The 24,916-nt window shown below is 40.4% G+C and overlaps 1 protein-coding gene across 4 annotated transcripts in view; it reads left to right on the forward strand.

The window, feature by feature from the left end:
* The window catches only part of LOC140458223 (UPF0606 protein KIAA1549), a 263,349-nt gene that overhangs the window by 177,421 nt on the left and 61,012 nt on the right, over positions 1–24,916 (forward strand). For all 4 annotated transcript variants that reach the window (XR_011953457.1, XR_011953458.1, XM_072552494.1 and 1 more), the window contains exons 8-10: positions 4,702–4,847; positions 9,868–10,045; positions 18,950–19,134. Coding sequence is in view for 2 of the 4 variants with exons in the window: in XM_072552494.1 (XP_072408595.1) it covers positions 4,702–4,847; positions 9,868–10,045; positions 18,950–19,134 (509 nt within the window). In the remaining 2 variants the exon portion in view is untranslated. The remainder of the gene's footprint in view (positions 1–4,701; positions 4,848–9,867; positions 10,046–18,949; positions 19,135–24,916) is intronic.

Below are 24,916 nucleotides of genomic sequence, written 5' to 3' on the forward strand. Positions count from 1 at the left end.
GATCTATTCAGATGAGGAGAGACGTGACAGACACCTGAAGGTGCTCAAGGATTCCCTCAGAAGAACAGGATATGATGCTTAACTCCTCGATTGCCAGTTCTGACATGCTACAGCAAGAAACCAGAATGACCTCCTCAGGAGATGGGCACTTGTAACCAGTAGGGTACCCTTCATTGTCCAATACTTCTCGGGAACTGAAAAACTGGGCCATGTTCTTAGCCTGCAATACAATGTCAATGAGGATGAGCATCTTGCCAAGACCTTTCCTATGCCTCCACTTCTCGCCTTTAAACAACCACCAAACCGTAAATAGATGAATGTTTATGCAAACTGCTCAGCCTTCAGGACAACATCACCCACAATGCCGTTCAACCCTGTCATGTCAACCACAGCAAGATGTATCAGAGTGTCAATATAGATCCCACCGTTACCCGTGGGAACACCAACCATCGTGTACTCGATAGATACTCCTGTGACTTGGCCAATGTTGTCTATTTCATGCATTGCAGGCAAGGATGCCCCAAGGCATGGTACGTTGGCATCATCAATCAGACACAATGACAACAGATGAATGGACACCATGCAACAATCACAAAACAAGGATATTCCCTCCCTATTGGGGAACAGTTCAGCGGTCCAGGATATTTTGGCCTTGGATCTTCGGGTGACCATCCTCCAAGGTGGACTTCAGGATAAGCAACAAAGCAAAGTGGCTGAGCAGAGGCTGATAACCAAGTTGGGTACTCATGAGGATAGACTCAACCAGGACCTTGTGTTCATGTCACACTACAGGTGACCCTACTATGTTATAGGCAAAAGTGAGGACTGCAGATGCTGGAAACCAGAGTTTAGATCAGAGTGGTGCTGGAAAAGCACAGCAGGTTAGGCAGCATCTGAGGAACAGGAAAATCGACATTCCGGACAAAAGCCCTTCATCCAAGCGCCACTCTGATCTAAACCCTACTACACTATACACACTCACGTAAGCACACATAGACACTTACTCTCACGCTTACACAGACCTTCTCTCATACACTCAAACGCACACATATACAGCCCCCACACTCACTCATAGGTCGAGACTCCATCACACCCCCCACACACACTTTACCAAGCATTCACATTCACAAACACACACACACACACACACACACACACACACACACACACACACACACACACACGCACGCGCTTGCTCTCCCCTCCCTCTCTCCCCTCCCTCTCTCCCCTCCCTCTCTCCCCTCCCTCTCTCCCCTCCCTCTCTCCCCTCCCTCTCTCCCCTCCCTCTCTCCCCTCCCTCTCTCCCCTCCCTCTCTCCCCTCCCTCTCTCCCCTCCCTCTCTCCCCTCCCTCTCTCCCCTCCCTCTCTCCCCTCCCTCTCTCCCCTCCCTCTCTCCCCTCCCTCTCTCCATATGCATGTGCATGTACATACAAGTCGAAGGGTGAATTTGTATTTGCAGGTACATTGTGCATTTTTGTAAAATACAAAATGTGCAGGCAGTCAATCCATGTGATATTTTGTAAATTCCACTATGGAAATAGAACCAATCTGACTGAAGATTCGGATACAGACAGACTCTAACATTTAATGCATTGTCTGAGCTGAAATGTTTTGTTATAAAACCTTAAGTTATCTCGAGAAAGTGACTTAAAAGAAGTTCTGGGATTTACATATTAGTGTGCTGAAACCTGCAACCAATTCTTAAAGATGAAAGACTTAACAACAATCGAGGTTTGTTCAATATATCATTTCATGACTCTAATCTTTCGCTATAAATTCTGTGTCTTATAGTCTTCTGCTCCACAACCTCCTGATGAAGGAGCAGTGCTTAGAAACCTAGTGCTTCCAAATAAACCTGTTGGACTATAACCTGATGTTGCGTGGTTTTTAACTTTCAAAGTTTGGGACAAGATTTGTAGCTCGGGTGCTCGTTGTTGTGGTTCTGTTCGCCGAGCTGGGAATTTGTCTTGCAAACGTTTCATCCCCTGTCTAGGTGACATCCTCAGTGCTTGGGAGTCTCCTGTGAAGCGCTTCTGTGCTGTTTCCTCCGGCATTTATAGTGGCCTGTCTCTGCCGCTTCCGGTTGTCAGTTCGAGCTGTCCACTGTAGTGGCCGGTATATTGGGTCCAGGTCGATGTGTTTGTTGATAGAGTCTGTGGATGAGTGCCATGCCTCTAGGAATTCCCTGGCTGTTCTCTGTTTGGCTTGCCCTATAATGGTAGTGTTATCCCAGTCGAATTCATGTTGCTTGTCGTCTGTGTGTGTGGCTACTAAGGATAGCTGGTCGTGTCGTTTCGTGGCTAGTTGGTGTTCGTGTATACGGATCGTTAACTGTCTTCCTGTTTGTCCGATGTAGTGTTTTGTGCAGTCCTTGCATGGGATTTTGTACACTACATTAGTTTTGCTCATGTTGGGTATCGGGTCCTTCGTTCTGGTGAGTTGTTGTCTGAGCGTGGCTGTTGGTTTGTGTGCTGTTATGAGTCCTAGTGGTTGCAGTAGTCTGGCTGTCAGTTCAGAAATGCTCCTGATGTATGGCAGTGTGGCTAGTCCTTTGGGTTGCGGCATGTCCTCGTTCCGTTGTCTCTCCCTTAGGCATCTGTTGATGAAATTGCGAGGGTATCTGTTTTTGGCGAATACTTTGTATAGGTGTTCCTCTTCCTCTTTTTGTAGTTCTGGTGTGCTGCAGTGTGTTGTGGCCCTTTTGAATAGTGTCCTGATGCAACTTCGTTTGTGTGTGTTGGGGTGGTTGCTTTCGTAGTTTAGGACTTGGTCTGTGTGTGTGTGTGGCTTTCCTGTATATCTTTGTGGTGAATTCTCCATTCGGTGTTCTCTGTACCATCATTTCTAGGAATGGGAGTTTGTCGTCCTTTTCTCAAAGGACAAAGGACCCGATACCCAACATGAGCAAAACCAATGTAGTGTACAAAATCCCATGCAAGGACTGCACAAAACACTACATAGGACAAACAGGAAGACAGCTAACGATCCGTATACACGAACACCAACTAGCCACGAAACGACACGACCAGCTATCCTTAGTAGCCACACACACAGACGACAAGCAACATGAATTCGACTGGGACAACACTACCATTATAGGGCAAGCCAAACAGAGAACAGCCAGGGAATTCCTAGAGGCATGGCACTCATCCACAGACTCTATCAACAAACACATCGAACTGGACCCAATATACCGGCCACTACAGCGGACAGCTCGAACTGACAACCAGAAGCGGCAGAGACAGGCCACTATAAATGCCGGAGGAAACAGCACAGAAGCGCTTCACAGGAGGCTCCCAAGCACTGAGGATGTCACCTAGTCAGGGAACGAAACGTTTGCAAGACAAATTCCCAGCTCGGCGAACAGAACCACAACAGGTTTTTAACTTTGTCCACCCCAGTCCAACACCAGCTCCTCCACATCATAGCTACCTTCAACTTTAGGAGACTGAGCTGTGAGGAAATGTTAGGAAATGAAAACACTCTCACTTTGAAAGAATGAAAAGCAGAGCTGAACTTAAAATTCCATAATGTAGTAAATGGTACAGGACACAAATTAACTACTGCATTACTTCAATCTTACTTTGCCATCAGTTTTTTAAAAAGTGTACACATAAACTCATGAACTGATACTGTTATGAAGCTATAATTGAACCCCCCGTTAACGAAAGCAAACACCCAGAGAAGCTTGCCTCATCACGCCTTGCCTCACAACCGGTTAGAATGTAAGTGATAGAGAATTTGCAAATTCCATTATTTAAAAGAAAAAAATTATTTTTGTAACTCTCGTAGTGAACATTAAACAAAAAAACTATTCACAAATCCAACCCCCTTTCTCTTAACTACTTACTATCTGACCCCAATTCTATAAAAAGATGCTGTTCCAAAAAGACACTTATTAAAATTACATTTGCTTAATCTCAAAGCTACATTGTCTTTGTTTTCACCACTGTCTTCAGTTTTCTTGCTATCTCCCTGGGCAGTCTTCTTTCTTTTCACTGCGAATAAGCTTTGCATAAAAAGGTGCCTTTGATAGAGAGGGGTTTTTTTTCTGATTTCTGGCATTTAACTGTCTGGCAGTTTCTGTCTCCATAGCAGTTGCTCTGTGACCAATTTTCGAAATGTCCACGTTTTTATACCCCCATACTCAACGTCACATCGTTTCATTGATTCGATGTTGGCGAAATTCAAACTCGATTGGATTTTAGTATCCTGGGGCATAAATTAAACTGGTTAAATTTGAATTGTTGTCATAACAGCAACCAAAATTGAGGTATCTATTTCACAACCAAATTTTACATATTTTCAATTTTTCATTGCACTCTGGGACTGCAATCCAGTTGTATCCACAGGTGCTTGTAATCTCTTAGTTCAGAACAACATTCTCTTTTTCTTAAAGGTAAAGTACATGCCTTCAACTTCATAACAGTGCAGAACACATTTCAGGAAGGATTTCTTCATATGAAGAGTAATCAATTCTTGTCATGGTGTCTTGGGTTTGATAATAGAAAACCTTAATAATTTGAGTTGCCTGGACATTTCAATTGGGAAAAGGTGTTGCAACTCACGAGCTTGCTTAATGTCTACTTGGGAACTTTCAAATGTATCCGCATAATGTTACTGATCAATTTCAGCTGTCTAACTGAATGCCACGAATTCTATGAATAATAATCTCAAATATGTTTTGCTTTGTCTGCTCAGTACTCCTAGGTGTGCACGACAACCATATACAGGACAAAACCTTCCAGGCTGAACTCGAGCGAAAACTAGCCCAGCTTATCAGTGAAGCAACTGGGTCAGGAAGACGTCGGAAGCGAGCCAGTACCTTGGGGAATAACACTGTCCAGGTAGGCAGTGTCCTACAAATGACCAGAGTATTGTTCAGCCATGTAATTTCCACTTGTGTAGATTTCTGAAGATGGGATAAAAGACAAATTTATCTGTATCGGCTAGTATCTTCTGTATAGAAAGTAACACAAGGGATTGGATGCAGTAGGAATGGCTGTGTCTGGACAGACTTTTCAATGTTGAAAAACAATCATCAGCCATGATTTAATTAAATGACAGAATCCGCTCAAAGGACTGGATAAGCAACATTTCTATGTTGAGTGAGATACACTGTGTAGTACTAACTTGATTAAATAAACTAGCTTACTGTGACAGTTGCTTTCTAATTCAGTAAACTTTGATGACCTTTTCTGTATCTCTAAAATTTAAAATTCAGTCTTGTATTTAGAAGTTCTATTGTCTGCTTGCTTGGTTTCCCAATAAAATTTTATTTTACTTTAGGGTGTAGGTTTGCTTGCTGAGCTGTAGGTTTGATATCCCGACATTTCATTACCTAGCTTGGTAACATCATCAGTGGCGACCTGCAAGTGAAGTGAAGCTGTTGTCTCCTGTTTGTCCTGGATGGGGTTCCTGGGGTTTGTGGTGATGTCATTTCCTGTTTGTTTTCTGAGAGGTTGATAGATGGTATCTAGATCTATGTGTTTGTTTTATTTTACTATATTTGATTCTTGTAGGATATTGAATGTGTGGACCAGGCATTATCATGCTTTTCTCCACACGTGCCTCTAGCTTGCTGCACGCGTAGACGGATGCCTAATCTAGTTGTCAATACCTTTACACAACAGTTCCCAAACTGTCAATCATGGTTTGAAATGGGGTCACAGACAGCAAATGGGATTGTGCGCTCCCCTTCTACCAATACTGCATTGAGCCCAGGCAATGTCTGGTTCTGGATTAGTGGTGCTGGAAGAGCACAGCAGTGTTCAGGCAGCATCCAACGAGCAGCAAAATCAACGTTTCGGGCAAAAAGTTCCAACATCTGCAGTCATTGTTTTTACCACCTTAATGTCTGGTTCTGCCCAAACTCTGATTCTCTGCATCTCTCTCTGCATCAGTGAGGAGAATCCTGGTGGGTGCCAACACCATGAGAAACAAGTTTTATGCTTAGGTCATTGACTTTTTTTTTCCCTCCCCACTACATCCTGCTTCCATTGAATCTTTACACATTTTTTTTCCCACTCATTAAGTCTTAGAACAGGTGGCCCAGTCCAGAGCTTATCTTTTAAGATCATTTAATAAAATCTCTGACTCAGTGAACCTCGTGTGCACCAAGAGATTAGAAGCCAGTTCTTGCATTGATAAGCATGTGGTTGGTGATGAAAGGTGCAGAAGGATGGTGGTGTTTGGTGATGGTCTGAAAATGAATAGCATCAATTACATTGCTCTTCCTTTGATCAATTTATGCCATTGAGATGTGACAGAGTGAATTAAACCTGGCTATTATTATATGTTAGGAAAAAGTGAATTCTTAATAACAAGTAGCATTGTGTGTTTGTTTGAGTGTGTGTGTGTGTAAAAACTCAAATTTTCTTTACAATGTATATCTTAATCTCAATTTAATTGTCCACTGAATATTATTTAGCCGCTTCATCACTAGTTTGTTTCTGTTGCCAGCTGGGGTCACATTTGTTTTCAAATGTTTAAATGGGGTCACATTAAGAAATAGCCTGTGAAGTGCTGTCGAGTACTTTGGGAAGTACAGAGAAAGTTGAGCACTCAGATTTGTTAGGTCAATGAAATACATGCTGTGAATCTATATGTCCAGATTTCTAAACAATCGTAAGTCTGCTTCATGAAGCTCAAGATGAAAACACAAGCACCATGGGTTAGGCAATGTGAAAGAGCAGTCTTCAGTGATCACTATAATCTATCTTCCTCCTGTTGTAAAAAACTTTTATTTGCAATTGGGAATTGACAACGGAATTAATCAACAAAGCAAATATACTTGCATGCCAACTGTACTAATGATTTGGCAATTCTGCAGCAGCAAATATCAAATTAATTGCTTGTATAGCAACCTATACTTTACCCACACTATGAGACCACTCCTGTTTGCTTATTAAGTTTCCTTAAATACTCAGTTGAGCCCACCTCACTGTCACTAAAGTTTATGTCATTCCAAATTTGGGTCATTCCCTTAGTTATTTATTCTGCAGCTAGGTTGTTATTTTGCATAATTAATCTGAATAGCAAATGTTAGCAAAACTTAAACCTAAGTACAACAGCAGGATCAAACATGAAGAACCTTGATTGCCTTATTCCCTGCTTATACTAGCCAATTCTAATGGTCATAATATTTTTTTTTGGTAAACTCGGAATGGATTACAACAGGTGCTGGGTCCTCAATTGAAATTGTTTTTCACCATTCATATAACAAAGAATCCATTAATTGTTTGTGATATGTCCTCACCTAGAACTTATATCAATGATAATAAGGGCGTGAGCAACCACAACTACTTAGAATAGCTTGGCACCTTTTATTTTCAAATTCATCCACCTACAAAGCACTCCAGGAGTGTGATGGAATACCATCTAATTTTTAGGAATTCAGCTCCAATAGTATCAACAAGCTTGATACTTTCTAAGACAAACCAGCATCTTGGATTGCTACCCCATCCGTCGCCTCCAGCCTTCACTCACTTTGCAAACAATGCACAATGGGAGCAGTATGTGCCACTTTCTAGATATGTTTCAGAAAATCATCGAGGCTGCTTCGACAGCATCTGCCAAACTTACAAACTTGACCACCTGGAAACACAAGGACATCTGATGTAGGTGCCCCCTCCCCAAGTCTAGTCAAACCCAACACAGCACTGATTTGAAACTCTATCACCATTTGTTCATTGTTACTCTTGTAACTCCCTATTGAACGACGCGGTGATGTGCCTTTATCCCATAGTCTACAGCAGTTCATTAGTGCTGCTGACCACCACGTTCTCAAAGGCAATTAGGTATGGATGATAAATGTTGGTCTAGCCAGCAAAGTCCACATCTATGATGTCCACAAGAGTAAAATAGAAATATTTTTTAAGTGTGCATTACCAGCACAGTCAGGATCTACTGTGAGTAGACTGGTGTTAAAATTCTGATTGTCTTGGATAGTATTGAACTTCTCAAGTATTGTTGGAACTTCACTCATCCGGCATGGAGATTATTCCATCACATTCTTGACCTGTGCCTTGCAGATAATTGACCAATGTTTCGGAGAAGGAGGTGAGTTATTTGGTGCAAAATTTTAAGTTTGTCACCTGTTATTGCAGCTATAATATTCTTATGACTAGTCCTTCCATCAGTCGTCTTCCTTTATATGATGAAGAGATTTCCTCTGATTCCCATCAACTAATCTTTCCACTAACTTTAATTTTGCTGTGTTTTCTTAATACCTCAGCACTTTATTACAGGAGGTGGTTACACCTCTTAATATACGGTCTTCTGATTTAGTCACAGTCAGGGACAATAATGTGTGACTACAAACAAGACCGATAAGGCAACCCCAAAGTCAGGATCTTCAGCCTTTGCAGCCCTCCAAACAGTTTGCTGATTTTCGTCTTGCTTGGATGAGAGAGGGCTGTAGGACATGTGACCTTAATTGGCCGTGGAACTATGAAACAGGAGACCATTGAAAAGTAGGGGGGGTAAGAAACAAATGTACTGGTAGTAGGGGACATTAGGATGAGGAGTATTGGCTCTTCTTTGTCTAAGTTGCAAGCTAAGTAGCCTATAATATCCGGTCTTCTACCTCCCTCTCTTAAACAGGGGTGTTATATTTTGCATTTTATTTGCAAGATTATTCACTGAATTCAAGTTATCAAGAACTGGAAGTTCTCCAAATTCAAAACTGAAGATAAAGTTTATATTATCTGTGAGACCTCTAGTAGATTTATTATGATTTTTAAATTTGTGTAGCCAGTAGTGACTAGTATCTCATTTTACAACCAGTACCTTCTATTTTGGATGAGCAAAGTCAAATGCTGAAATATTGAGCAGGATAATTAACAGTGGCATGCTGAGTTTTGCAATGTTTCAGCCTTCCATATATTGTCAAGTGGGGCTGGAGAAAGAAAATGGGAGGTAACCACAAACTGGCTTACGCAATCAACATTGTCCGAATGTTTGACTTCCTGTGGGAGTCAGTTTATTGACTGAGACAGTTGGAAATCCTAATAAGAGTTCTGTGCAAAATGGTGTTTGCATCCTGTGTTAGTTGAAATGGTAGAAAGTCAGTCATCCACTAGGCAATTAACTGATCAGCATCTGTGTCTGTAGATCTAAAGATCAGAACACCAAGATACCATGATAGAAGAAACTGTGTTAAACAATACATTTCAATGATCTGTACTTATTAGTTTGTGCATTCATTTCCATTGTTTGCTACTAAACAGTACGGTTTAAGTGACAGTGAGCAATGTTAATTAAACCTGATAAACTATTTATAGAAGGAAGACCACATACTAACTCAGTCGTTTTTCTATTTGACTTCTTCACTTTCTTCTTCCTCCACCATCCACATACTGTCATTGTCTCTATTTTTATACATTGTATATACCCACCACCCCATTCCGTCTCAGTATACTGCCAGCCCTCTATTCCTCCACTCCCCTCTTCCTCTCCCCAAAAAACTGAGTATAATGTAGATCCTTTCCCACGCCTTCCCCAGCCAGTGCACTGCCAAGCGTCTCACCACCACCCCATTTACCCTTAGAATACTTTCCTCATTTCTGCACCCTCCTGCTCCCAATATATTGCACAACTTTTACCTTTTCTAAATGTACTGACAGGCATATCATTCCTTCCTGCACCAAGTATGCAGTGAGGTCTTTAATTTCTTCTTCCATTATATTACTGGGTTTTTAATTCATCATCTTAATGTGATGCATTCCTGCCCTCTTGCTGAACTTATAATCATTAATTTGACTTGTTGCCATGAGCCCAAACTAACTTGCTGCTATTAATAATGCTGATTTTGATCAGTTTTGACAATATGTATTTGATATCTATAGTCTGCGTGTTTCTTTGCAGGTTGTGAATATCACCAAGATCACTGGTGATGAGAACCCAACTGAACTGATTTACTTTGTGGAGAAGCAGAATGGGGAGCGCCTGGGAGCAAATGAAGCTGCGAACCTCATCAACAAAGTGGATATACAGCGTGCAGCAATTGTTCTTGGCTATCGCATACAAGGTGCATTAGCACGACGTAAGTGTGCCATGATTTCATCTGTTGAATGTTTGATGGATAGCATGTTGGCTGTATAGTTGATGAAAAAACAGTTGATAGTGCTGATCCAGGGTTCATAGTACCACTACCAGCTTCTTGATCAATGAATAGGCAGCTGAGCCATGTAGCTCTGATTTGACTTTATTCTTACTGAATTGAGCCTGTTTGGAAACCAGCAAACACAATAAGTAAGAAGCAAACTGAGTGGAACACCTGGGGCCTGACCTCTTGAGGAATTGAATGAAAAGAATTGCTTTGTGAACTGAATCTCAGTTAATATGTGTCAAAAAATAGTGATTGGAATTAAATAGTAAATGGAATTAAATAATGTTGTCTTGACAAGGAGCAATACTGTAATTTATTTGAAAAATATCCTAGTTTAGTAAGATATACGATAGTTACTTGCTTTTCCACTTGGCTAATGTGGGAATATACTTCTAGATATACACCTCCAGGTGACAATATGTTGGAAAGTCTAGATTGTTAGCTTGGCTCTCAGTTAACATTAACCCAGTACCAGGCAGCCTCATCTCAGATTATCATTCCTGAATAAGTGTACATTTGAATTGACTTGCATTGATTTTAAATCAGCAGAATTATAGGATCCCTACATGTGGAAGTAGGCCATTCGGCCCATCAAGTACACATCAACCCTCTAAGGAGCATCCCACTCAGACTTAGCCTGCGACCCTATTCCTGTAACCTGCATTTCCCATGGCTAATCCACCTAGCCTGCACATCCCTAGACACTATGGACAACTTAGCATGGCCAGTCCACTTAACCTGCGCATCTTTGGACTGTGGGAGGAAACCGGAGCACCCGGAGGGAACTCACACCAACGTGGGGAGAATGTGCAAACTCCATGCAGACAGTTGTCCCAGGCTGAAATCGAACCCATTGTGAGACAGCAATGCTAACCACAGAGCCACCGTGCCACCAGCAATTGTAGTATAATTATTTTGTGAAGCAGCAAATTTCAAAGACGAGATGGTGTTGATTCATACACACATAGTAGTATTGATCCAGGTAATGCTTTGGAGACCCAGTTTTAAATCACACCACAAAACATTGTGGAATTTAATTTCTTTTAAAAATCTGGAATTAAGACTAATAATAACTGGGAAATTATTGCCAAACATTGTTAAAAAATAAAACCAACTGGCTCATTAATGTCCTTCAGGGAATGATGTGTGTCATCCTTACCAGGCTTGGCCCACACATGACTTCATACCCTCAGCAATGTGGTTGACTTTTAATTGCTCTCTTAATGGCCTAACAAGCCACTCAGTTGTATCAAAACTTTTAATATATCTCAAAGAATGAAACTGTGCAAATTGCCCACATCAACTTAGGCAACAGTCCTCACAGTCTTCCTTACTAATATCTGAGTTAGTGTAAAATTTGGGAGAGCTGTCGCAGACTATTCAAGTAATAGTCTGAAAGAGGTATATTTACAGAATTAAACCTTACAGCCAATGTCCCAGTTCCATCATCTGAGCAGAGATAATGAAAGTGAAAGTGACACAATTAAGTGTGAGTTGCACTGATTGCTCTCAACATTAACTCCAGGCCCCATGAAGTCTCATGGCATCAGGTTTTCCATGGACAAGGATACCTCCTGCTAATTACCAATTACTGCCTCCCCTCATCTATGAATCAGCATTCTTCCATGTTAAACATCAAATAGAAGAAGCACTGAGGGTAGCAACTATGGACAATGTACTCTGGATAAGGAACTTCAGTGTCCATCAACAAAAGTGGCTTGTAAGCACCACTACTGACCAAGCTGATCGATTGCTAAAGGACATAGCTGCAAGACTGTGTCCATGACTGATGATGAGGGAACTAATAAGAGGGAAAAATATTCTCAGCAATTTGCCTGCTGTAGATGCATCTGTTCATGACAGTATCAGTCAGAGTGCACATCCTCCACTCTTTGGGTTTGTCATCAGGTCATAGTCGTAGAGTCATACAGCACGTACCAACCAGTCCATGCTGACTAAACTAGTCCCACCTGCCTGCACTTGTCCCACATCCCTTCAAACATTTTTGTTCATGTACTTATCCAAATGTCTTTCAAACATTGTAACTATACCCATATCCACCACTTCCTCTGGAAGTTCATTCCACACACAAACCACACTCTGTAAAAAATAAAGTTGCACCTCATGTCTTTTTTGAGTCTTTCTTCTCTGTCTATAAAACTATGTCCTCCAGTCTTGAAATCCCACACCCTTGAGAAGTCACCTGCCATTCACCTTATCAATAGCCCTCATGATTTTATAAGACTCTGTAAAGTCACCTCTCAACCTCCTACCCTGTCGTGAAAAAAAGGTCCCAACTTATCCTGCCTCTCCTTATAACTCAAGCCCTCCATTCCTAGCAACATCCTGGTAATTCTTTTCCAAATCCTTTCCAACTTAATAGTCTCCTTGTGATAGCAGGAAGATCCGAACTGGACACTGTATTTCAGAAGAGGCTTCACTAACATGTATCCAGCCTACAGTTTTGAAAACATTGCTATACAACTCACATTGCAAGTCAAAGTCTTAACTGATTTGTTAAGCAACCACTTATCCTGATCCATGCAGACTTTTGGTTTTCTTTGAATTCTAACTGAATATGACCTGACAAAATAGAAGGCAGGCTTTATTTTCACTCCATTTTTAATTATGTTCCCATTTTGAATATAAAACAATTGCTTCAGAGAGGGACAATGCAAGATCGTTTCTAAGATAGACAGACCTCCCTACAGACCAGCAATGGTCAGGCTGGTTTTCCATCATCGTAAGCCAATTTGAACTCCAACCAAAGTAGTTACATGGAATGCAGAAATACAAAGCGAGCAGCTTTAAATTTATGATTAATGAAAAAAGTTTAGACTAGTTTCCCAGTTTCATCATTCATTCAGCAGAAATGAATTAAACAGAAATTGTGGCATAAAAATAAACCATAAAGCCGAGAAAGCTAGGACTTAACTCTTCAAGCTCCTGCACTGAAAATCTGTATTTTTGACTGAAATATATCCTTTAGCCAGTTCCCAGTGGGAGGTCAGTTAACTCCGTTGGCTGAACAGCTGGTTTGTGATGCAGTAACACCAACAGGGTGGGCTCAATTCCCATGCTAGCTGTGATACCATCAAAGACGCTCCTCACTCTCCCTTGTTTGACCCTCAGGTTAAACCACCACATAGTTGAGGATGCCTCGTGTTGTGTCATGTGACAATATGACCATGAAAGATGGGATAACTTTGAACAGATCTAGAAATTCAAGACTGGGACAATGTGAGGCACTGTGAGTCATCTAGAATCATAGAATTCCTACAGTGCAGAAAGGAGCCACTCAGTGCATTAAGTTTTCACTGATCCGCCGAAGAGTATCCCTTTAATTCCTCCCACCGCAACATTTCTCATGGCTAACCCACCTAGCCTGCACATCTCTGGGCACTATGGAACAATTTAGCATGGCCAATCCACTTAACCTGCACACCTTTTATCTGTGGAAGGAAGCCAGAGCACCTGGATGAAACCCACACGGACACTGGCAGAATGTGCAAACTCTACACAGACAGTCATCTGAGACTGGAATCGAACCCAGGCCTCTGGCACTGAGGCAGTAGTGCTAGCGACTGAGCAACTTGTAGATAACAAACTCCATTGTCTACTATTAGCAAGCAGGTACACCATGCCTTGCCTGATCATGAGGGAGGACTACTTTTTCTGTCCGGTTTTGAACCTGTTGTGCATTAGGCGAACATGATAACCACTACATTACAGAAACAGCACATCTACAGGAATTATATTCAAGCACAATATGTAACCTCATGGTCTGGCATATCCCCCACTCGATAATTATCCCCATCCTGATTTGGAGATATATTGCCATTCCTTCACTGTTGTTGGGTTAAAATCCTGGAACTCCCTCCATAACAACTGCATCAAATGGAATGCACTGGTTCAAAAACTGTAGCTCACCTCTACCTTCTCCAGGGCTATTAGAGGACCAGCCAGTAAAATTCTTACAAGAGTCAACTGAGTAGATACATGAAGGATGTTTCCCTGGATAGGTTGGTGGCATTCTGGAAGCAGAATGATGAGAGTGATGAATTTTTGGAATTCTCTAACTCTAGTTGCTGTGGAGAATCAGTCTTGGAGTATGTTCAGGCTCTTTCCATATTAAAGACATTCAAGGATAGGGAGATAGTGTGGAAAAGTGATATTAAGGTTGGAGATCCGCCATGAACTAGTTGAATTGTAGAGAAGGCTTGAAGGGCCAACTTACTGACTGTTGCTCCTATTTCCTGTGGTCCCTTTTGTGTAAGTCGACCTTTTGTTTGTAATTTGATGATTTTCACTGTTGAAAGCTCCTTGCGAGGAATGCCATTCTCTGAGACCTGCAAACATTATCACGCTTTTGTGGATTTCATTTGATCTAACATTTGAAAATTTGCGATTTTACACAAAAGATATGAGTGTTTTTTTTGGTAGAAGAAGATTAATTGTACACAGTCATCCAAGTGATGATGTAGAGAACCGAGGAATAATGATGAAATTTTATGTTTCGTATGCAGCTTATCATATTGGCAAAACATTCTAATATACTTTCATATTTAATAAATTACTTTTAAAATGCACTCATTGTTATACTGGTGCACAGCAAGATACCACTGCTTTCAGATGAAATACAAGGCTAGTTTTTAATAATCTTGACTGAGGGAGAATAATCACCAGTAATTTCAGTATCCCTTCAGTGATACTGAACTCCCTTAGAATTGCACTGAAATATCAGCCTTCTTTATCAAATCCTATTTTGGTGGGGGTTGAATCCATAACTTTTCCTTATGGTTTGGTAAAGCATGTTTTCTGCAATGATAACCTTCTCTTCTACAACCAATTTTAGATTGACCTTAAAAATCTGTTAACGAAGGGGCATTCCCCACCACAGGATTTTCCTCATTGATAGTCTCCTGTTGTAGATTGGTTTGGTTTGAAAGCACTAACTTCCATCACAAAACTGTAGTATAGTTCTTTATTTCTGAACATGTGAGTCCGTTATCATGGCTAAAAGAAAGAATTTGCATTTTTATGAAAATGTACCAAATCTTCAAACATCAAAATATCTTAGAACAAATGAATTACTGCTGAACTCTTCATTATGTAGATAACATAGCATCCAATTTGCACCCACACATAGCTAACAAGACAGTTATAGTGAGGGAGAAATTATGGCTCGGACCTGAGAATAATCTTTACTCCTCTTCAAATCGTGTCAACTGATATTTACATCACTTGAACAAGATGTTTAGTTTATCTGAAAAAAAATTGGAAGTTGGTAACCTCTGTTTTTGATTTTTTTTTCATGGGATGCTGCTGCCTTTGATAAGGCCAGTATTGGTTTCCCATCTCTAATTTCCCTTAAGAAGATGATAGTGAGTTACTGTCTTGAACTGCTACAGTTCAGCTGGTGAAGTATTATTAGCTATGATGTAGAGGTGCCGGTGTTGGACAAAGTTAAAAATCGCACAACAGCAGATTATAGTCCAACAGGTTTATTTAGAAGTACAAGCTTTCAGAGTGCTGCTATAAATTCTGTGTCCTATGATCCTGCTCTACTAGCTACCTGATGAAGGAGCAGCGCTCCAAAAGCTTGTACTTCTAAATAACCTATTGGACTGTAACCTGGTGTTGTGTGATTTTTAACAGAAGCAGGTTCTGGGATTTACATCGAGCAACTGTGAAAGCAGTGAAGGCAAATTGCAACTGAAGGAGTTCCCATGCATTTACCACCCTTGTCCTTCTCGGTAATAGATTTTAAAGATACTGTTGAAGGAGTTAGTGAGTGCTACAGTTCAATCTTATAGATGGTACACTCTGTCGCTGTACATCAAAGATGGAGGGAATGATTGCTGAATATGAGAAACTTAATGTTAACAAAGTAGGCTACTTTATCCTGTATAGTGTAGAGGTTGTTATGTTGTTGAAGTTGCACTTATCCAGGACAATTGGTAGTATTCCATCAAATGCCTAATATTGCCTTAGAGATAGTAAGCAGGCTTTAGGGTGTCAAGAAACAAGTCACTTGCTGCAGAATTCCCAGGTTCTGACCTGTTCTTTAGTTTCTGGTTACTGGTAATCCTCTAGTGTCAATAATAGGGGATTTACGGAACCTTAATCTGTGGACTGTTCAAGGGGACCTGATTTGATTCTCTCTAGTTGGAGATAATTATTGCCTGCCACTTGTATGGTACAAGTATTATTTGTCACTTATCAGCCAAACAAGATTATTGTCCAGGTCTTGTACAAGGTCATAGATTACTTCAATATTTCAGTGGCTGTGAATAGTACTGAACTTCCCTGCTTTGGACCTTATGATAGGGGAATGGTCATTTCTCTGAGCAGTTTTTGCAGTGATAACTCAGGGCTGAGTTGAACATTCTTCCAACATGGCAACCATTTTTGTCTCTGTTAAATTCTGCCTTGATATCAAGGGCAGTTACTCACCCCTCATATTTTTAGTTTAGCTCTTTAGTCCACACTTGGATGAAGACTATATCAAAGTCAGGAGCTGAGTGAGCAAGTTATTACACTATGTGTGACACTCAGTAATGCAGTTAAGTACATCTTCCATCACTTTGATGATTGAGCGTAGACCGGTGCAGTGGTAATTGGTGGCGTTGGATTTGCCTTGCTTATTGTGGATAGGATATTTCTATGATGTTTGGTAAATGCCAGTGTTGTAACTCTACTTCAACAGCTTGTCTTGGTGTGATGCTGATTTTGGATCATAAGTCTTCAACACTGTTGTCAAGGTTCATAGACTTTGCAGTATGCAGTACCTTGATATTACTTGGACTAACTCAAATTGGTTGAATCTGAGATGCTGTGGACCTTAGGAGGAGGCCAAGATGAAACAACATCTATGCTGTTCTGGCTGAAGATTGAAGCAAATGTGTAAGGCTCATCTTTTGCACAGATGTGCAATGCGGCTCCATTGTTGAGGTTGAGATATTTATGGGCCCTTCTCCATGGTTAGTTGGCTAACTGTCCACCAGCCTTCACAACTGGATATGACAACATTACAGAACTTTGATCTGATCCACTGGATGTGGGATCACCTAGTTTTGGCAATCACATGCTGCTTCAGCATTATAACATGCAAGTGTTATAGTTCAACAGGTTGATACCTCATAATTATGTACATCAAGTACCTCTCCTGGTATACATTCCAGTTCCTGCATTCTTCAACATTGATCACTTGGCTTGCTGGAAATGGGAGAACGAAGGATATGTTGGACCATGCGGTTATAGGTTATATTTGAATACAATTCTCCTGATGACCTGCAGCATCTTGCGGGTGCCCAATTTCAAGTTACTTGTTTCACATTGCAGTAGTGTCATGCAACAAGATGGAGGGTATCTTCAGTGTGAAGATGGAACCTCATCTTTTCAAGGACTGTGTGGTGATCACTCCTATCTATGATGTCACGGGCAAATGGATCTGCACCTGTAGATGAGTGATTGAAAAGTTTTAATAGATTTATTATCCATCCTGTTGTCACACTTGCTGCAGGCCCAGGCTGACAGAAATGGTTTTCATGACTCTACCAGCTCAGTCAGTAGCTCATCAGTCAGTCCACCCATCAAGGCACTCTTGAAGCTGTGCATTGAAATCTCTCAGTATGTTGTCATAGGTACGTTATTTGTATTTGCCGCACTTGATATATTCTCGAAATTTTGTTCAACCTTGAGAAGTGCTGATTCATCAGCAGAGGGAGTTCAGTAGATGATGATCAACTGGAGATTTGTTTGCCAAGTTTAACCTGATGCCAGGAGACTTCCTGGGGTCCAGACTCAATGTTGGGAACTTCCAGGGCAGCTCCCTCTTTATCTGTACACCATTGTGTTTCGGCACAATTTATTAGAGAAGACTTTGCCAGTTAACAGGACCTGTTGGGACTCTGATCATTAGTGGTGTCTGTGTGCTTTTATTCCATTTCTACAGTGCCTGGTGCAACTGGGTTGCTTGTTAAGCCACATATTAGAGGTATTTGTAAAAGGATGACTTTGCTGAGAGTCTAATGTAGGTCAGACCAAATAAAGACAATGTGCTTCCTTTTCTAAAGGACATTAATGAACCAAATTAGGTTGATAACCTATCAACCAGATGACAGTTTCATGGTACCATTACTGTTTTTTATCTTAATTAATTAATCTAGACTTTTATAAAATAATATTATTGATTAGTTGAATTTAAGTTCAACCAGCTGCCATGTTGGAATTTGAAGTCCTGGCCTAGGGGATTTGCTTGGGCCTCGAGGTTACTAGTTCAGTAACATTTAATCAATTTCTATTCTGTTTTCCCCAGAATTTTGCATTTTGGATTTATATGTAGATTAATAGACAGTATGAATTTATTTAAGTAAGGTCTGTTGGGAAATTCAGTTATTTTACACTAGTCCTGTTGAGACTTTAGTGACAGCACAGACTGTGCAACTGGCTTGGAGACAGAACATTTGCATATCTCTTACCAAAATGTTCTGCTTATATCACAGAATAGTAGTTAGTAAAGAAGTAGATTACTCAAATTCATCTATCCAGTAAAACCCAACAGCATCTATCTGTTCTTATCTAGTAGTATAAGTTCATAATATCATCACTAGTCAGTACCAAGTAATTGAAGTGCACTGAAGCTGAGACTGATAATGTCACAATTTTTATCTGTGGAAGATTTGTTATAGAGTTCACATTTTCTGAGATTGATACTTGAGATGATACATTGAAGTTCAAGGCAATGTATAGTGGTTTTGCTTGCAATGCTCTCATCCCCCGATTGAATCCAAAAAAAACTCTTACAATGATTTGTTTGTGACTTTCCTTTTATAGCGGTGGAAATCATTGCCACCTCTCCCCCAACAGATGAAAATAAGAACCTGTGGATCATTGTTGCAGTTCTGGTACCAGTAATCGTCGTGGTCGTCATCGTCACGATTCTGTATTGGAAGTTTTGCCGAACGGACAAGCTAGAGTTTCAGCCAGACACCATGAGCAATATTCAGCAGCGACAAAAAGTAAGAAATTCTAAATTAAAATTGATGAGCTTTTTAAATTGAGAATGTTGAATGAAGAGCCAAGGCCAATAGTGCAGGGAAACCAGCAAAATTGAAAAGATTTGAGAAGGAGATGTAAATAAAAAAAAGTGATCAGATGACACTTTTATACCTTAAGTTTGTATATAATAAGGTAAGATTGAAAGAACTGTTAATGAGTAATGTGATTCAGTAAGAGTGGGTGTGGTAGTTTATAAAATAGAAAAGTAGGACAGTGAACTTGAACGTAAAGGAGGAGGCTTGAAGGGAGACAGTTTGTTTCAATATATCCTTCCAGGCAATGAAACAGCAACCTAGTTAAACTCAAGATAAGCATGATACAATAGGAAGCAGGGGAGGTTAAAGTTGGAGAAGAGAAAGGCTATTGAGCAATAATCTTACACTCTGAATCAAAACATAATAAATAAGAACCAACCCAGAAATACTTACCTTATCAAATCATGCACTGACTTCAGAAGGCTACAAATATTAAACTGAAATTAATGATTTCAAATGTAAACATCCTGTATTCTACTTTTGAAGAATGTTGAACTTAGGAACTCTTGCTTTTCCAGTATTTATATAAATCCAGATTTTGATTTGGCAATTGGCACAAAATCTAGGAAAATTATTAACTACGAGGTGGGCAGTGTAGAATGTCAAAAAGACATTGACACCTTTGCTGACTGAATGGAGAGTTAAATAAAGAAGTATGTGGTGAAGCATTTTGATATAAAATGAATGGAGAGTCAGTGTAAAGTAAAGACTACTATTCTGAAGGATGTGCAGCAGTGGAGAGACCTGGATATATATGCACTTAAATCATTCTGTGGCAGGTGAAGTAGATAGAGCAGTTAGTAAAGCACACAGTATTGTAGGCATCATCAAATAGGACATAGAATGGAATAGCAGGGTGCTTATGATGAATTTACATAACACATCAGTTTGTATTATGTACAATTCTGTACCCTACGCTTTAGGAATGATGTGAATCCATTGGAGACACAGCAATTTAGGTTTTGGAGAATGGTTCCAGGATGAGACATCTCAGTTATGAGGAAAGATTAGAGGATTTGGGAGAGGAGAGACAAAGAGAAAATTTGATAAACATTTTCAAAAACATGAGAATTCTGCACAGCGTGCATTGGGTGAAACTGTTCCCACTCTCAAATGAATCAAGAGCTAGAGGTACAGTTTCAATCTATCTTTTAAAAGAGACATGTTAGGTGAGACCAAATTTTTTCACGTGGCGAGTATTTGAGGTATGGAATTCACACCTGGGAGTTTGATGGAAATAGTTTCAATTGAGGCAGTTAAGAGGTTGATTGTTTCTATTTAAATATTCTGTAGGGTTAACAGTAAACTCAGGAGTTTGACAATAAGTTAAAATCTCAGAGCCAGAACAGACATAATGAACCAAATGACCACCTTGTGCACAGTAGCAATTCTGTTATACTATGATATGATTTATGCAGTGGAAGAGGAGGAAAGTGGAAAAAAAAGTGAAATTTGCTAACAAGTGAAATTTACCACTCATATGTAAAGTGCAGCTGTTTTTAATTTAGGCACCTTATTGACTGCTTCCAAGTGGGGTACTTCCTTAACCATCTGTAAATGCCATTTTCCTAGAACTTAAATGCTCAAAAGGAACATGCAACCCTTTGTTATGCTGACAGTGTATCCATTTACCTATCAGCTCTTAGACTACATCAGTTCTCAATAATGAAAGGGCTTGTACGCTCACATTTCCAATTTACTTGTATGATGGGTTAGTTAGAGGGTTTTAAAAAAGGTGAGAAAGTGTTGGGCAGAGAAGTAATTTTGTTGGTTTTGAATTGAATTAGCTTTATTGTCATGTCGTCAAATGAGTACAGTCACGTCATTACAGCACCTACCTAGGTACAAATACTTATACTTAAGATCAAATTCTTATGAAACAAAAAAAATAGAAAAGTAAAGAGTCCAGCATTATAGGTCATAGGAGTAAGTTAGAAAAATAAACAAATAAAAGGTTCAGATTGCCACTCTTCCCCCGACCCTGATCATGCTGGCACCGAGCCTCAAGGAAGACGACCTCTGCCTCGTTGCCACTGCACCAGATCCACCAATGTAGGAGTTGCCATTTCTTCACCATTGGGCCCACTTCACTGATGCCGCTGAACCCAAACTCATCCTGCGTTCAAGAGTCCCTGGCTCTGCTACCAAGCCACAAATCCCACTTCAGCTGCAGATGTCACCTTGCCGGCGCCGCCATCTTGAAGAGTCTGCTGCCACTGGCACCACTGCCCCGATCACTGGAGGAGCTTTGTTGCCGCTGATGCCACCGCCAGGCACCCAACGAACGACCTTGCTGCCACTGGCCACTCCTATCGCTGGGAGAATGTCTTCGCTGCTGCCGTTTCTTATCGCCAGGACAGTGTCTTCACTGCCATTGTCCTCCGATTGCTAAGAGAACATCCTAGCTGCCACCACCTTTGATAGTCAGGAGAAGCCACAACTGCCAGGCGCTGCCACACCTGTGCTGCTGACCAGTGTAGCACAGAAATGGAGAAAAAAATTACTGAAAAGAGAAGGAAAACAAGCGAAAGATAAAAGTAGATGCAAAAGTGAAGCAAGGAAAGCAGATGGGAGCTGATGGTTCCCAGGCAAGAGCCCGCTCACTGCCTTGTTACTGCACCACTGTCGTGTACCAGAAATCTGTTGGCTGTTAGAAGGAAAGTTGTTGTTAAGACATTTAAGATTATTGTATTTGTTAAGGTGGGTATCTGATGGACACAGATCCAACACAATGTATGCTGGACTCTGAATCAAGCCACAAAGCAATTTTCATAACTGGTTTGCATTTTTCGTTTATTGAGTGCTATTCCATGCCCAGAGAGCTCAAATGCAATTTAGCCTGAGAACAGACTTGGGAATCTTTAGGGTGCACAGAGGATTTACTGGAATTCTAACCAGGTAAAACTGCACAGTACTGAATAGCTTTCTCCTGCTTACTCAAGCATGGCAACTCTGGTCATTATGCCATTAGGTAAACTGATCTGAAGTTGAGGCAGAAGAATCAAATCTACTAGAAAAGTGTCCACCAAACCAAAAGGTTCTGGATCAATAAATCTGCTGGATGGTTGAATCACCAAGAATCAGCTCAGATTCCATTCTCTTAGTCGTGACCTCGTAGACCAAACACACACCCCATTGTCTTTAGTAGAGCAATAATACAAGAAGTGAAACAGCTAAAACTCTAAAACACCTACTTTGATCACTTTGTGAAAGCTTTTATCTATTCCAAACATTGACTTCTTGTAAACAACGACAAATAGTATTGGGCAGAAAAGGAGTGAATCTTATTCCTGGGGAACATAGATGCTAAGAAGATCTGAAGTGTAACTGTTGGATCACTTGTAACTAGAGAGAATGAATCCTGTATTTTTGGGAACCCAGTCTAACACCATAAACTTTGGTGTTGCCCATAATGTAGCAGCTCAAAGAGGTCATGTTCTTGCCTGAGAATCCAAAGGTTGTCGATAATTCCATGGTCAGACCTGTGCAGAATGTACCTTCCCTTTTATGAAGTTACCTGTCGTAAAAGAAATTGATTGCTTCTGTTTCCATGGTTCTTCAGTATGAGAATTACAATGCCAGAATGTCCTAATAAAGTCCCAGCACTGACACGAAATGAGCAATTTGTTTGCCTTGTCAGGACAGATAAATATTAAGTTTTCATAGTCCTGTCTGACATCACCAAGAATGGTCAAGCAAGTAATCATGTTAAACGAATGTGGTCACAGTACTATTAACATGAGACGCATTTATAATGAATTTCTCTAAATATAGATCAAATTGTAAAATGAATAAACATGAGTACATTATCCTTTAATCAAAGGCAGCTTTCATTTCAACCATCCTAAGCCTGTCAAAACCAGAGGCTGCATCACATTAATCTAAAATGCTTTCAGATTCATGTACTGCCAATGTGAACTTTAAAATTGCACATCGCAGAAACTAATTTAAATTGGCAATTAATATTGGCTAATTTCTCCAGGATCACGCAGAGCAAAGTCCATATGAGTTATTCTTATTTTATTCAGTGGCAGTCCCATGCATAACCTAACCCTGTGTCTCATAATGCTAGCTCCTGAAAGGGAAATAGAAGCAGTATTTGGCCTGTCTCAATCCTAGGGGTTGTCTACCCTGACTAAAAAATGAAGTGAAATGAGTTCTAGGAGGAGGAGATTTGTCATAATGCACCACTAGGCATAATTAAGTTCACGTTTCCTCCTTGTATTTATTCCCATTTTAAAGACAAAAGACAATCTCCATTAGTCAAAGACTTGGGTCTAAAGATCTCTCCTTTCTTATTCCATTTTATATTGGGTGTTTTTTTAATACTGCAGGGATACAAATGTTTAACAAAACAATTATGCCTATCGTTCTGAGCACTTATAAAGTAATTGACTTCCATAACCTGTTAGTTATTTCATTTAATTTTTGGAACATAGAAGAGTAGAGCACAGTACAGACCCTTTGGCCCTCGATGTTGTGCTGACCTTTTATCCTACTCTTAGGTCAGACTAACCTATCCTCCGTGCGCCTATCCAAGAGTTGCTTAAATGTCCCTAACGCATTTGACTATTACTACCACGCACCCATCATTCTGTGTAACAAACCTAACTCTGACATCTCCCCTGAACCTTTCACCAATTATTATCTTTGTTTCTTAAATTTGTGTTATTGCTATTAATTTTTTAAATATGTATTCATGGAATGTGAGCTTTGTTGGCTGGGCCAGCATGTATTATCCGTTCTGGTGCTCACTAGGCATGGACTGCCCAGGTGGGCCAATCCAGAAAGCAGGTGCTTTTGGGAGGGCTGCCGCAGATGGCAGCGATACCCCAAGTGTGTGTTACTAATTACAAATGTATTCCTGGATGATGGTACTGTTTAATGGAGTCCAGTCCTCTTACCATCAGAGCATTATTTAGGAGCTGTTAAATAAGGTATCCTATATTCAATCAACTTCAGCTGCTTCATTAACTACCTTTGCTCTATTACCAGGTTAAATTGGAGATATTTTCTGATGATTGCATAGTGTTCAGTCCCACTTGTGACTGCTGAGGTACTGAAGCAGCCCACGCCCCATATGTCTTGGCCAACATTTAGTTTTGGGCTAGTAAGTGAGAAATAACATTTTTAACACAGAGGTGCACCTTCATGTGAAAAGGTGAAACACGCCTGCTATACTGCATTGCTCCCAGTCTTCAGTTTTAACATTACTATGGTCAGTATTAAATCCTGTCTGTTCCTTTAAAGCGTCGTGGTTCTTCAATTCTGCAGTTGCACTGGATATCCCAACCTCACCGTTTAACTTGGCCGGTTCATGGTCCAATCTGTGCCCACCCTGTTTTAGATTAAATGAATGAACTTCACAAAGTTTACAAAACCCACAAGGAGTCCTGCTTAGGACTATAATACTGGAATATGATATCTGAAGGCTTTGTCACTAATGGAGTGGAGGAAAAGTGTGCATAACAGAGCAAATAGAGATAGGGCTGGAAGATCAGATATTTTAAGGGATTTGTAAACAAACAAGAATGTCTGTACTCAAAAATACTAATGTATCTCCATTTTCAGATGCCGAAGGCCTTGTTGCACATTTTAAAGAATTTGTTTATTTTCGAAGTTCAGCATATGCTTTTATTTTTTTATCCCAGTTTACTTTTTCCAGTTTATTTTTTCCTATCCTGGAACATTCTGCATCATTCAAACT

The sequence above is a fragment of the Chiloscyllium punctatum genome, chromosome 32, assembly GCF_047496795.1.
Source record: "Chiloscyllium punctatum isolate Juve2018m chromosome 32, sChiPun1.3, whole genome shotgun sequence".
Taxonomy (NCBI): Eukaryota; Metazoa; Chordata; class Chondrichthyes; order Orectolobiformes; family Hemiscylliidae; genus Chiloscyllium; species Chiloscyllium punctatum.